At 48.2% G+C, this 12,355-nt stretch overlaps 1 protein-coding gene across 9 annotated transcripts in view; it reads left to right on the top strand.

Moving 5' to 3' along the window:
* The window catches only part of LOC139269036 (protein shortage in chiasmata 1 ortholog), a 259,103-nt gene that overhangs the window by 118,417 nt on the left and 128,331 nt on the right, over positions 1-12,355 (top strand). Inside the window, exon 1 of one of the 9 annotated variants that reach the window (XM_070888074.1) lies at positions 6,578-7,151. The exons of the other annotated variants lie outside the window; for them this stretch is intronic. Coding sequence (XP_070744175.1) covers positions 7,082-7,151 — 70 coding nt within the window. The 5' untranslated portion in view covers positions 6,578-7,081. Of the gene's footprint in view, positions 1-6,577; positions 7,152-12,355 lie in introns of those variants that run through there. 9 annotated transcript variants of the gene reach the window in all.

Genomic DNA, 12,355 nt, shown 5'->3' with positions numbered 1-12,355 from the left:
TCTGCATCATTGTGCTACGTAGGAGACAATTGATTAGAGCTCATGACATCAGGAACATCAGAACCCATAGGCTGCTGGGCAGGAGGCCTTACCCACCTCGGCAAATTTGAGTCAGGCGTTCGTACCTGGACCTGAATGATGCAGACTGTGTCAGAAGGCTGTGTTTCCGCAGAGAAGTTGTCCGTGAGATCTGTGAGTTGTTGAGACCAGACCTGCAGCCGAGAAGCAGCAGGAGGACTGCTTTGTCAGTTGAAGTGACGGTTACAGCTGCACTTTCATTCTATGCCTCGGGATCATTTCAAGCTACAACTGGAGATGTGTGCGCCATCTCTCAACATGCAATACATGTCTCCATTTGCCAGATCATGGCTGCACTGCGTGGAGGAATGACTTCATCAAGGTCCCAATGACCGCCCAAGCAATCCATGACAGGCTGTGGGGTTCTCAAGGATTGCTGGCTTCCCAAAGGTAGGGCTGCATTGATTGTACCCACATCGCCTTGCGAGCACCTTTGAAGGATGCCTAGCTGTTCAGGAATAGAAAAGGCTTCCACTCAGTGAATGTGCAGCTCGTGTGTGATAACATGCATCGCATCATGTCAGTCAATGCAACATACACTGGCAGCACCCATGATGCGTTCATCCTACGTGAAGGTGTTATATCTGACATGTTTGAGCAGCAGCCAGAAGGGCAGAGCTGACTAATGGGAGACAAAGGGTACAGCCTCGCCACCTGGCTCATGACGCCTCTACGCGTAACCCAGATGGAAGCTGACCATCAATACAACATGTCGCACATTATGACGTGCAGCATCATAGAGAGGACCATTGGCATCTTGAAACAGCGTTTCCGATGCCTGGACCATTCCGGAGGCTAATTGCAATACTCCCCTGAGATTGTCGGTCAGTTCACTGTTGTGTGCTGCATGCTGCATAACTTAGCCATCATGAGGCAGCAGCAGCTGGTAGTGGAAGAAGACGACCCACCTGCGGTGAGAATGGCTGATGATAATAATTTGGAAGATACAGGTGGCGAGCAGGAGGAGGAGGATGATGACGAGGATGAGGAAACCATGCAAGTGCCTGAGACTGGAGCACAATGTCAGAGGAGGGCCATCGTGCTCCTTTAATGATTACTCGAGCCTTGCGCCAGCAGCTCATCGGTGAATGCTTTACTGATGCCTGAGGGCTCAGCGACAACTATTCCGCATGGACATGTTTACTGTTTGGAGCTGTTCCTAAATGTTGTGTTGTGTTAATGGAACATGATTCAGTTTTAATGTACAATATATTTTATTCAAAAGTTAACAATGTACTTAACTTTCGTGTCATAAATTTATTCTTGTATCAAACTTTACTTTAATGTGACTTTAAGATCACTTAAAAACTTTAAGATCACTCACAAACTTGTAAAGTTACATAACTTACAAAAAACTTTCAATTTGAAAACACTTACACTCTAATATCACTTAAAAACTTTAAGATCACTTATAAAATTGTAAATTTACATAACTTACAAAATGTGAGAACATTTACACTCTAAGATCACTTAAACTTTAAGATCACTTATAAAGTTGTAAATTTACATAACTTACAAAAACTTTCAATTTGAAAACAATTACAACAGTAACATCAACAACAACAACAGCAGCAATGAAAGGCTGCACCCATCTCTCATCCCTTAGTCTAACACCGCCCGCTGCATTTGGTCTTGGACTCGCCACCACCCCTGCCCGCAGGCGGTGGCACAGTGTTTTCGGGCTTGGTACCAAGCTTAGTCCTTCTAACATCTCGGTGAATGTGCACTTCTTCATGGGTGGTGGTTGGGGGGGGGGGGTGGGGGTCAGGTGTTAATGTGGAAGGCACGGCTTGGATCTCTTCAGAGGCTGGTGTGGGGATTGCAGTGGGAGTAGCAGTTGATTCTGTCAATGGCACATGGTCTGTATGTGTTCCCTTATTGCAGCAGCTAACTCACACATGCCCTCCCTCATGGCCTGTGTCATTGCCAGTGTCGTCCTTTCCACTACCTTCAACATTCCCTCCCTCATGGCCACTGTCCTTTCCACTACCTCTGACATTCCCTCCCTCATGGCCACTGTCCTTTCCACTACCTCTGACATTCCCTCCCTCATGGACACTATTTCCTCACTGATGTTCCCGGACATCGTTCCCATTTCCCGTGCCATTACTGTTACTTCTCCCGACAGTCCCGTTACCTCATCACTCACCCCACTGATGGTGTCCGCGAGTGATCGAGTAAGGTCGGTGCTCTCCCCACGCAATGCCATGATCTGAACCACATCTGTGGCATCCTGCATCTCAGGAGAGCGAGGTCGATTTCTCCTTCCCCTCACCCTGGGTCTGCCTTGCGGCACCCCAGTGGGAGGCGCAGGCTCAGATGGTGGGGCCCTGGGTATTCCATGCTGCGTCCCACCACCACTGGGACCCGCAACTTCTGACGGTGGGAAACCATGGAATGTCGCACCAGAACTCAAACCACTAGTCACGGAAGGGGCTCCCAACGCCAACTCCAATAACGTGACCTCCCCAAGATCGGGTACAACAGTGTCCCCTTCATCAATCTCCATCCTCTCCCCCTCCCCCTCCCCCCCCATGCTGGTCTGGAGGGTTGGCTTGGAAGATGTTCTTGTGCTCAGGCTCGTCCACGTCTGAATCTTCTTCTGCATCTTCACGATTGGCATCAATGGTTAGCAGCAGAGGAGGGGACAGGATGGGTGGCATAAGTAGGCTCACACATAGCAGGCCAGGCAGCAGGTTGATTTGAAGGGCCACAATGAATTCTCAGGACTTGGCCCTCTCCCTCGCGTGTGGGTCCAGCTTGTGCAATACTGATTTTTTTTTCCCCAAGCAGGACCCATCAATGCAGCAACCCTCTCTTCCAAGGGTGTCAGTACATGCAGATTTGGCGGGCCTCCTCCTGTTCGATTTCTTTCCCTTTTGTTGTGGGACAATTTCTTCTGCAAAGATGAAAATGCAACTTTTTAGGAAGGGTGTCTTTCTGCTGGGTGGGACACATACAGCTGGTCACATTTACAATTGCAATTGCATTGAATAAATGAAAATATTACTCACACTAACGACTTGACCAAGGTCTTGCCATTTCTTTTTACACTGGCTTCCAGATCTCTTGGTGTTCACCAATGCGCAGAAATCTTCTGCAACTTGATTCCAGCGTTTCTTCATTTCTTTGGGTGGCACTTTTGTGCAACCTCTGCTGGTATCCAGCTCCTGCCATCTGTTCTCAATGACATTAACTAGTATCTCCACTTCTTCATGCAAGAAATTCTTCGTTCTTGGTGCACGTTGTTTCATTGCTGTATTGCTGCAGCTGCTCTGAGACACAGCACTTTTCCAATGCTCTTAGACACACAGTGATTTTTCCAAACACACAGTCCTTATTTTGCATGCAGCAATGGTTTACAGAAATATAACACTCCTTCTGGCATTTTTGAAGGCATGCAGCACTGATATTAACAAACAGAGTACTGCTTCTTGAATTCAGCAGTTAATTTAGTTCCACAGCACTCCTTCTGGCACCAAAACACAAGCAGCTACGTATCTCTTTAAAAATGGCCGATTGCCAACTTTCAGCGCTACTGCACATGCACGGACATCGGCACCGGACTCCACTGCGCATGTGCAGACGTCCCGGCACTGTTTACGGCGCAGGATGCTGGCTCCACCACCGACTCGACTGGCCACGCTGTGTGACCACAGGGAGGAGGCCGGACAGCGGCCAAAGTGGGGAGGAATTTTTTCACCGCATCTCCGGTAAGTACACTGAAAAATGGGGTGGGCCAAAATTGAGCCCATAAGAACATAAGAAATAGGAGCAGGAGTACACCACCTGGCCCCTCGTGCCTGCTTCGCCATTTAATAAGATCATGGCTGATCTGATCATGGACTCAGCTCCATTTCCCTGTCTGCTCCCCATAACCCTTGAGTATCACTCAAAAATCTGTCTATCTCCACCTTAAATATATTCAATAATCCAGGCTCCACAGTTCTCTGAGGCAGAGAATTCCATAGATTTACAACATTCTGAGAAGAAATTCCTCCTCATCTCAGTTTTAAATGGGCGGCACCTTATTCTGAGGCTATGTCCTCTAGTTTTAGTTTCCCCAATGAGTGGAAATATCCTCTCTGCATCCACCTTGTCGAGCCCCCAGTGGGCCCAAGTTTCTGGTGGAGTTGCTCCAATTTTCTTGGAGCAACTAGTTTAGTTTGGAGTATCTTAGAAATCACAATTCTCGGCACTTAGTTTGCTCCAGTTCTAGTGAGTTTTTTTTTTCAAAAGAGGATGTGTCCAGCCACTTAGGCCTGTTTTTCAAGTTTTGGCAGCAAAAACTTACTCCAAACTAACTTAGAATAGAGTAAGTGTCCACTTTTGTAAGTTCTGAAATACCTTACCTAGAGTTAAGTTTAGTGCAGGCACAGCTAGAGACAGCGGGGTGGGAAGCATTAAACACAAAGGACACATCAACATCACAACGGGGGGGGGAGGAGGGAAGTTAGAGGATTTTCCAAAGCACTAAACACCTTCACAACAACATTAAAGAAGCAAAGTACATTTAAAGCACTAAGAAAAGCAGTACATTTAAAGCACCAAGCATTAAACGAAGCACAAAAAGTAATAAGCAATTAATTAATAAAAAAATAGAAGGAACCCTGCATCTAAAGCACCAAGACCAAAGTAATAAGCAACCAATCAATAACAAATAAAAAATAGAAGTCCTACCTTTATGTGAAGGGAAGGTGTTTCTGTCAGCCTCTCTTCATGTCTCTGTCAGTGTCTCTCTCTTTGTCTCTGTTTCTGACAGTGACGGGTGGGCGGGGGAGAGGGGATGGGGAGGAGGAGGGAGGGGGTGGAGGGGAGAGTGGCTGAACAGGAGGGGGGGGGAAGAGGCTGTATGGAGGCTGAACAAATGATTACTGTAATATGCACTTCTGAAAACCTTCAATCTGAATGGCATTTCCTTTGATGAGCAATGAAAAATCTACATAGTCTGCATTATCTTGTTGCAGTCACGGTATTCTGCATAATAAAGAATGATTTTTCGTATGAGTATATATGAAGGAAACCTTTGGGAGTAGGAAATAACTGAACCATCAGGTTCAATTTTCACACTGCAGCATCTGCCAAAAATGTATCTGGGTTCAAACTAGATTACTCCTGATATGACCCAAATATTCTGCAGTCTTAAATATTTCTGTGATGTAGGTATCACTCAAATCACTGACTCCACACAGTTTGGTGTTGTAGTAAATGCTGTGACCTTGGTCCTTTATTGTGTAACTCCAGAGTGCCCCTCAGGTATGGTGGGCAGCCTTTTATACTCTGTCTCGCAGGTACTTTTGGGTCTCCCACCACAGTGCCCCTTGTGGTGCACCATTGTAACTATACATTTAATGTACATGGACAATACATAACATCTCACTTAACCCCGCCCCCCGACCCCCAGTTCCAAAAGCAAATTGACGGTAACCTCGGCCTTGTTTGCCCTGGTTGATTTGTGAGTGTGAGTCCATGACCATCCACTTCCCTCTCCCCCCCCCCCCCCCATGTAGAGATTATGCTTGCGATCCGGTGCAAGAATATGGAATTTGCAGTCTTTACATGGGTGATACAAGTACACAAACATAATCTCCATTAGAAAGCAGGTACACATGGACAGTACATTTGTATGCATTGAAGAGTTATATCAAAAGGTTGCAGGTACACTGAACAGTTATTAAATCTCAACTCCACTGGGTGAGGTGTGGTGGCGGCATACTGCCCCTTTTTGCCCGAGGTAATGGGCTGTGCTGAGACAGGGTATGGCAACTGGTGCGTTGCCTCTGTTCTCATAAAATAGTTGCCTTTTGCGGCTTGTCTGCAACCGCTGAACAATTGCATAAATCACATAAAATCAGAAATCGCATTAATCCATTAGTCATGTTAGTCACAGATCCATTAACCCTTTTAACTGTGCATTGTAATATTAACTATTTTCACCAATCATATCAATCATTTTAATCACAGTAATCATTTTAGCATCAAAATATTAACTCTTGTCATAAATCACGTCATCATACAAATCACAGTAATCATTTTGACTCACTCTTGCCCTTACAAAAGTCTCTGTGGGGACCGCCAACAGCGTCAGGCCCCTTTAAGACTCCCGGGTAAATTTCCCTTTTAAGATGCCATTTTGATTTTTCCACGAGGTTTCTACTGGGCGCCGCCATTTTAGGTGCTCTGCTGGTGCCTGCCTGCCTCTCTCTGCAGAACTCTCCTGCCACGAGGCTCGCCTCCATCTTGAACTCGCTGTGCTGCTGCCTGCTCTCCCGCTCTCTCTCTCCCCGCAAACAGCTACCGACCAAAGCGGCCCAGAGGAGTGCTCCGGCCACGGGCGGAGTGAAGAAGCCTCATCGCTACACACCCAGCACCGTGGCTCTGAGGGAGATCCGCCGCTACCAGAAATCCACCGAGCTGCTGCCTGCTCTCCCTCTCTCTTCTCCAGCTCGGTCGGCTCTGCTGCTGGTTCCAGCACCTCTTTCTCACTCTCAGACTTTGCAGGGGAGAGTCGATGGCCACCGCTACTCTGCCCAACCCCACACACGCTTCCTTCGCTGCCATCCGATCCGAAGGTGAAGGCCTGCTCTGCCTGTAAACATGGGGGACAGCGGTCTGTGGAGGAATGAAGTCTTCCCAGCTCCCACGGACCTTCCCCATCCATCTCCTGCTGAGTAGCGTCGGCCCATCACCTGCAATGATCCACAAAGGTAAACCGTGCGTCTCGCCACCGTGAGATACCTGCACATCCACTCTGCCAAGAACAGGTGTCAGTTCCTTGGTGTAGGTGCGCAGCTTTGCCGTGACCGGGACCAGCTTGGGTCGTGCAGCTGGGTTGATCCACAGTTTATCAAAAGTTTCCTGACTCATCAGCAACTGACCCGACCCCGTGTCCACTTCCATACTCACTGGGACTCCGTTAATCTTGACTTCCATAATCACTGGGCTGAATCGTCGGTACACGTATACAGTCCAAACGCCTCATCTTCTTCTACCTGGGGCTGGGATGCCTGTCGAGCCAAACCGCAATGCTCCTCACTGGATAGCAGATCATCTACCATCTCCTCAGCCACACGGTGAGTCATGTCTCTTTTGCACATACGCTGAAGGTGGCCTTTCGTGTGGCAGGTATTGCACGTATACTCCGCAAACCTGCACCGGTGAGCCCCATGGCTTCCTCCACAGCGCCAGCATGGTGCTACTCGATTAGCCCCCCTCGGCGGACTCTGAGTTCCAGGACCCTGAGGTCCGTGCTCTCTGCCCTGGGCAGAGCCACGTTCTACAGTTTTGTCCGTGACAGGCGCTATCCTGTGAATAGTACCTGCCGGGTTCGAGACTGTGTGGATCAATTGCTTGGTGCTGCAAGTCGAGGTCATAAATGCTCGGCTGATGTTGATGGCTTGCTGCAGGCTGATTGTAGGTTCAGTAGATAGCTTGTGAAGGAGACCCTCATGGCCAATCCCCATAACAAAGACGTCTCGCAATGCCTCGTTAAGGTGTGTGCCAAAATCGCACAGCGCCGCAAGTCTCCTGCTGTCTGCAGCATATTTTGTGACATCCTGGCCCTCAGGTCTGCAGTGATGGTAGAATTTGTGCCTGGCCGGGAGGATGCTCTCCTTCGGTTTCAGTTGGTTACGAATGAGTTCAATCAGCTGCTCATATGACTTGTCCTTGGCGTTCGCGGGTGTCAGCAAATCCCTGACGAGACGGTAAACCTCATCGCCACAACTGGACAGCAATATTGCCTTACACTTCTCTATCAGTGCGTTCGTGTTCCCTGTCAGGTCGTTTGCTATAAAATAGTACTCGAGCCTTTCTGTAAAGGCATCCCAGTCATTACCCTCTGTGAAATCCTTTAGCGTGAATCCAAAGTAACCATGGTTGCGTGAAGAGCTCGTCCGTGTCCTTGTCGCCAATTTGTAATGTATGTAGCACTCAAATCACTGACTCCACACAGTCTGGTGTTGTAGTAACTGCTGTGACCTTGGTCCTTTATTGTGTAACTCCAGAGTGCCCTTCAGGTGTGGTGGTCAGCCTTTTATACTCTGTCTCCCACCACAGTGCCCCTTGTGGTGCACCATTGTAACTATACATTTAATGTACATGGACAATACATAACAGTTTCAATGCCAGGTTTGAAGAAATAGTTATCGCAAATGCAATTTATCCAACTTCCATTTCAGGAAATCGTCTGACAAAGAAACTTCCACAAATTGAAGCCGCACACAAATATCTCAACTTCCCCCAATGCAAACACGCTGAGAAGCAAGGTTTCTGACTAATAGACACCTACAGGAGTGGAACTCACTGGAAATATAGGGGTCTCCCTCTATCACCTGCACCCTGCAGTATGCACACCCCAGGCTCGGCATTGGAACCCACCCCTCCGCCCCCCGCCCCCACAAAAAATGTGGATCCATGAATAATCTGAGTTAAGGAAGCCAGTTTCATTGAAGTAAAAATATAGCTAACCGGTTCAGTACAGTTTCACCAATATCCAATGGGTCTCTGCATTCCACTGTTAAGCCTAACACCTGGCCTTAAAAGTATAGGTCAGTACAAGGACACCATTTTGCAGCTTGGGTCTGCCTGCCTGCTCTTGTAGATATAATTCAAAGACAAACTGCTCTCTCCTCTGGCCCTCCAATCATTCTTAACCCCGGACCCTCGCTCCTCCAGCCCCCCAATTGCTTTAGGCACCCCTGCTCTCTCCTCCAGCCCTCCAATCATTTCAAGTGACCCCAATCCACGCTCCTCCATCCCTTCCCATGCTTCTCTCCCACCGATCACCTTCCCGGTCCCCACACCATTCAAAGACAGACTGGGGGAAAAATGCCCTGCTGAGCCATTGCACATGCGCGCATGCTCCTAAGCGTATGCGCAACACTGCCGGCACTCAGAAGAACGCTGATCCCTAGCCTCGCCCCCCTGCTGGCTGCAATCGAATTACTCCACCCCAGGGAGACTCCGCTGCGTCACGCCACGCTCCAGGACGACCGGAGAATTATCCGGTAAGATTTTGCCGCACTTTTTTTCCCCAGGCAGATTACAGAGGTGCACCGTTTTCAGCAGCATCGGAAACTTGGGCCCATTATCTTATATGTTTCGATAAGATCACCTTTCATTCTTCTGAACTCCACTGTGTATAAGCCTAACCTACTCAATCTATCTTCATAAGTCAACCCCCTCATCTCCGTAATCAACCTAGTGAACCTTCTCTGAACAGCCTTCAATGCAAGTATATCCTTCCTTAAATACGGAGACCAAAACTGTATGCAGTACTCCTGGTGTGGCCTCACCAATACCCTGTACAGTTGTAGCAGGACTTCTCTGCTTTTATATTCTATCCCCCTTGCAATGAAGGCAAACATTCCATTTGCCTTCCTGATTACTTGCTGTACCTGCATAGATGGGACCCAAATGTCTCCAAGAGTTGCCTTGTTTTTTTTGGAGTAAGTAGCTTTTTTTGGAGTAACTTAAAAATCGCAAATTTCCCCATTTAACTTGCTCCAATGTAAGTCAGTTAGTTAGTTTTTTTTCTAGTTTAGTTTGTTCTCTCCAAAAGGGGGCATGACAAGCCACTTATGCCTCTTCTGGCCATAGAAGCAAATTTGGCCAGCTGAAAGTTACTCCAAACTAACTTAGGCCAGTGTATGTGTCCACTTTTGTAGGCACAGAAAAACCTTACTTACATTTAAGAAATCAGCGCAGGTAGCCAGAGATAGGGGTGGGGGAAGTGGAAGGTGAGTTAGAGGATTCTAAAGCATTAAAGACCTTCACAACATCAGCACAACATTACAACATCTTCAGCACAACAGCTGCACAACATCATCAAAAATAAATGAAAGATAAATCAGCTACTGAAAATAGAGCAGTCCTACCTTGCTGACTACAGAACACACCGGCTAGCCCTCCTGCCAGGGCTAGGGGCGGCAGGCACACATGACTGTAGGGGTGAGGGATTTTTAGTTTTTACAGTTGACTCTAAATGTTGCGTGGTCCTGATGGAGCATGATTCAGTTTTGATGCAAAATATCTTTTATTGTAAATTTTACAGTGCACTTAATGACAACAACAACAACAGCAAAGAAAGGCTGAACCCATCTCGGGGAAAGTGCACTTCCTCATAGGGTCGGTGATGGTGGTGGGGGGGGTGGGGTTGGGGTCCGGCTTGGGTCTGACCGGTGGCTGGTGCGTGGATTGAAGTGGGAGTGACATTTGCGTCTCCGGCCTTTGTGCCCTTATTGCAGAAGCCAGCTCCCTCATGGCATCTGCCATCGTCTGCACACCCTCTGAAATGCCCACCCTCACTTCCCGTCTTAGTGCAGAGATTTCACCCGACAGTGTCGCGACCTCATCACGCACCCCACTGACAGCCGCCACGAGTGATCTTGTGAGGGCATTGGTCTCCTCACCCAATGAAACAACCTGATTAACCTCTGCTGAAGGCTGCATCTCAGGAGAGACTGGTCGGCTTCTCCTTCCCTTCGCCGTGGGTCTGCCAAGTGGCACCCCTCCAGTGCGAGGCGCAGGCTGGGACTTTGGGGGACTGGGTGTTCCAAGATGCATTTCCCGACCGCCACTGGGACCCGTGACCTCGGAAGGTGTGAACCCATGGAATGTTGCCAAGGAGCTCATGGAGGATTCTGGCAGTGTGATGACCTGTGCTATGTCTTGATCCTTATCGCGGTCAGCATTCTCCCGAGCACACATTTCCATGGACCCCTCCTCCCCCCACTCGCCTAGGTCTGGAGCGCACGCATCTGGATCCTCTGGTGGATCTTCAGGATCTTGAGGAGCGTCTTCTTCCACAAAATACAACAGAACAGTCAAATGGTTAGCATCACAGGAGGGGGCAGGATGGGTGGCATGAGTAGTCTCACGCGTAGCAGACCAGTCAGCAGGTTGATTTGAAGGGCGACAATGCATTTTAATGACTCACCCTCACCCTCGGGTGTGGGTCCAGCTTGCAGAGAGCTGATTCATTTTCTGCTGGTGCAACTCCATTTGGCGGACCTACTCCTGTTCTAGTTCTCTTCCTTTTGTTGTGGGGCAATTTCTTCTGCAAAGATGAAAATATTAATTTTCAGACATGGTGCGCTTCTGATGGGTGGGACACATACAGATGGTCACATTTAAAGGTGAAGATATTACTTGCACTCACTACTTGACCAACATCCTGCCATTTCTTCTTGCACTGGCTTCCAGATCTTGCGGTGTTAACCTCAGCGGAGTATTCTTCTGCAACGAGGTTCCATTTTTTTCTCATTACCTTGGGTGAGACCTTTGACGGACCACTCTTGCTGATATCCAGCTCCAGCCATTTCTCCTCAATTACAGTCACTAATTTCTCCACTTCCTCATGGAGGAAATTCTTGGTTCGTCTTGCACACTCTTGCGCCATTCGTCTATTGGACTCAAGCACAGGTAATGTTCAAAAATCACACTTCACATCTTTCTTACACCTATCCAGCACTCCTTTCCACTCCCTTAACCACACAAAAATCAATATTTTAACCTTACCTTTATATAGGCTCCATTACCAATGATTCTGAGGACGCTCTCCCTTTAATTGGTGGATTGCCAAGCTTCCTGTTGCACTGCGCATGCGCGCAAGCTGAACCACCCATTGCGCATGTGCACACGCTCAAACGGTCATGCATTCCCCTGCCGGCACTACACAAAACGCTGGGCCCAAGCCCTGCCCCCCTGCTGGCCGTGCTGAGTAAGCGCGGCCGAAGCTCTCCCCCCGCCCCCCCAGGCACTGCAGCGCCACACCGATGGATCTGGACCACGAGGGAGCGGCCAAATTGAAAGGTAAATTTTTGGTGCTTTTTTTCCTCCACAAAGTCAGCACACCACATCTAACCATGCCGCTCGAAGCGGCTGGGGCAATTTGGGGCCTAACTCTGTGTTTCATGCACAAGGACCCCCAGATCCCTCTGTATTGCAGCACTTTGCAATTTTTCTCCATTTAAATTATAATTTGCTTTTCTATTTTTTCTGCCAAAGTGGATAACCTCACATTTTCCCACATTATACTCTGCCAAATTTTTGCCCACTCACTTAGCCTGTCTATATCCCTTTACAAATTTTTTTGTGTCCTCCTCACTATCTGCTTTCCCACCCATCTTCGTATCATCAGCAAACTTGGCTACATTACGCTCGGTCCCTTCATCCAAGTCATAAATATAAATTGTAAATAGTTGTGAACCCAGCACCGATCCCTGCGGCACCCCACTAGTCACTGTTTGCCGACCAGAAAATGACCCGTTTATCC

This window comes from Pristiophorus japonicus, chromosome 1, assembly GCF_044704955.1.
Source record: "Pristiophorus japonicus isolate sPriJap1 chromosome 1, sPriJap1.hap1, whole genome shotgun sequence".
NCBI classification, from domain to species: Eukaryota; Metazoa; Chordata; class Chondrichthyes; family Pristiophoridae; genus Pristiophorus; species Pristiophorus japonicus.
The sequence above is the reverse complement of the archived record's forward strand: the minus strand, read 5'-3'. Positions and strand labels throughout refer to the sequence as shown.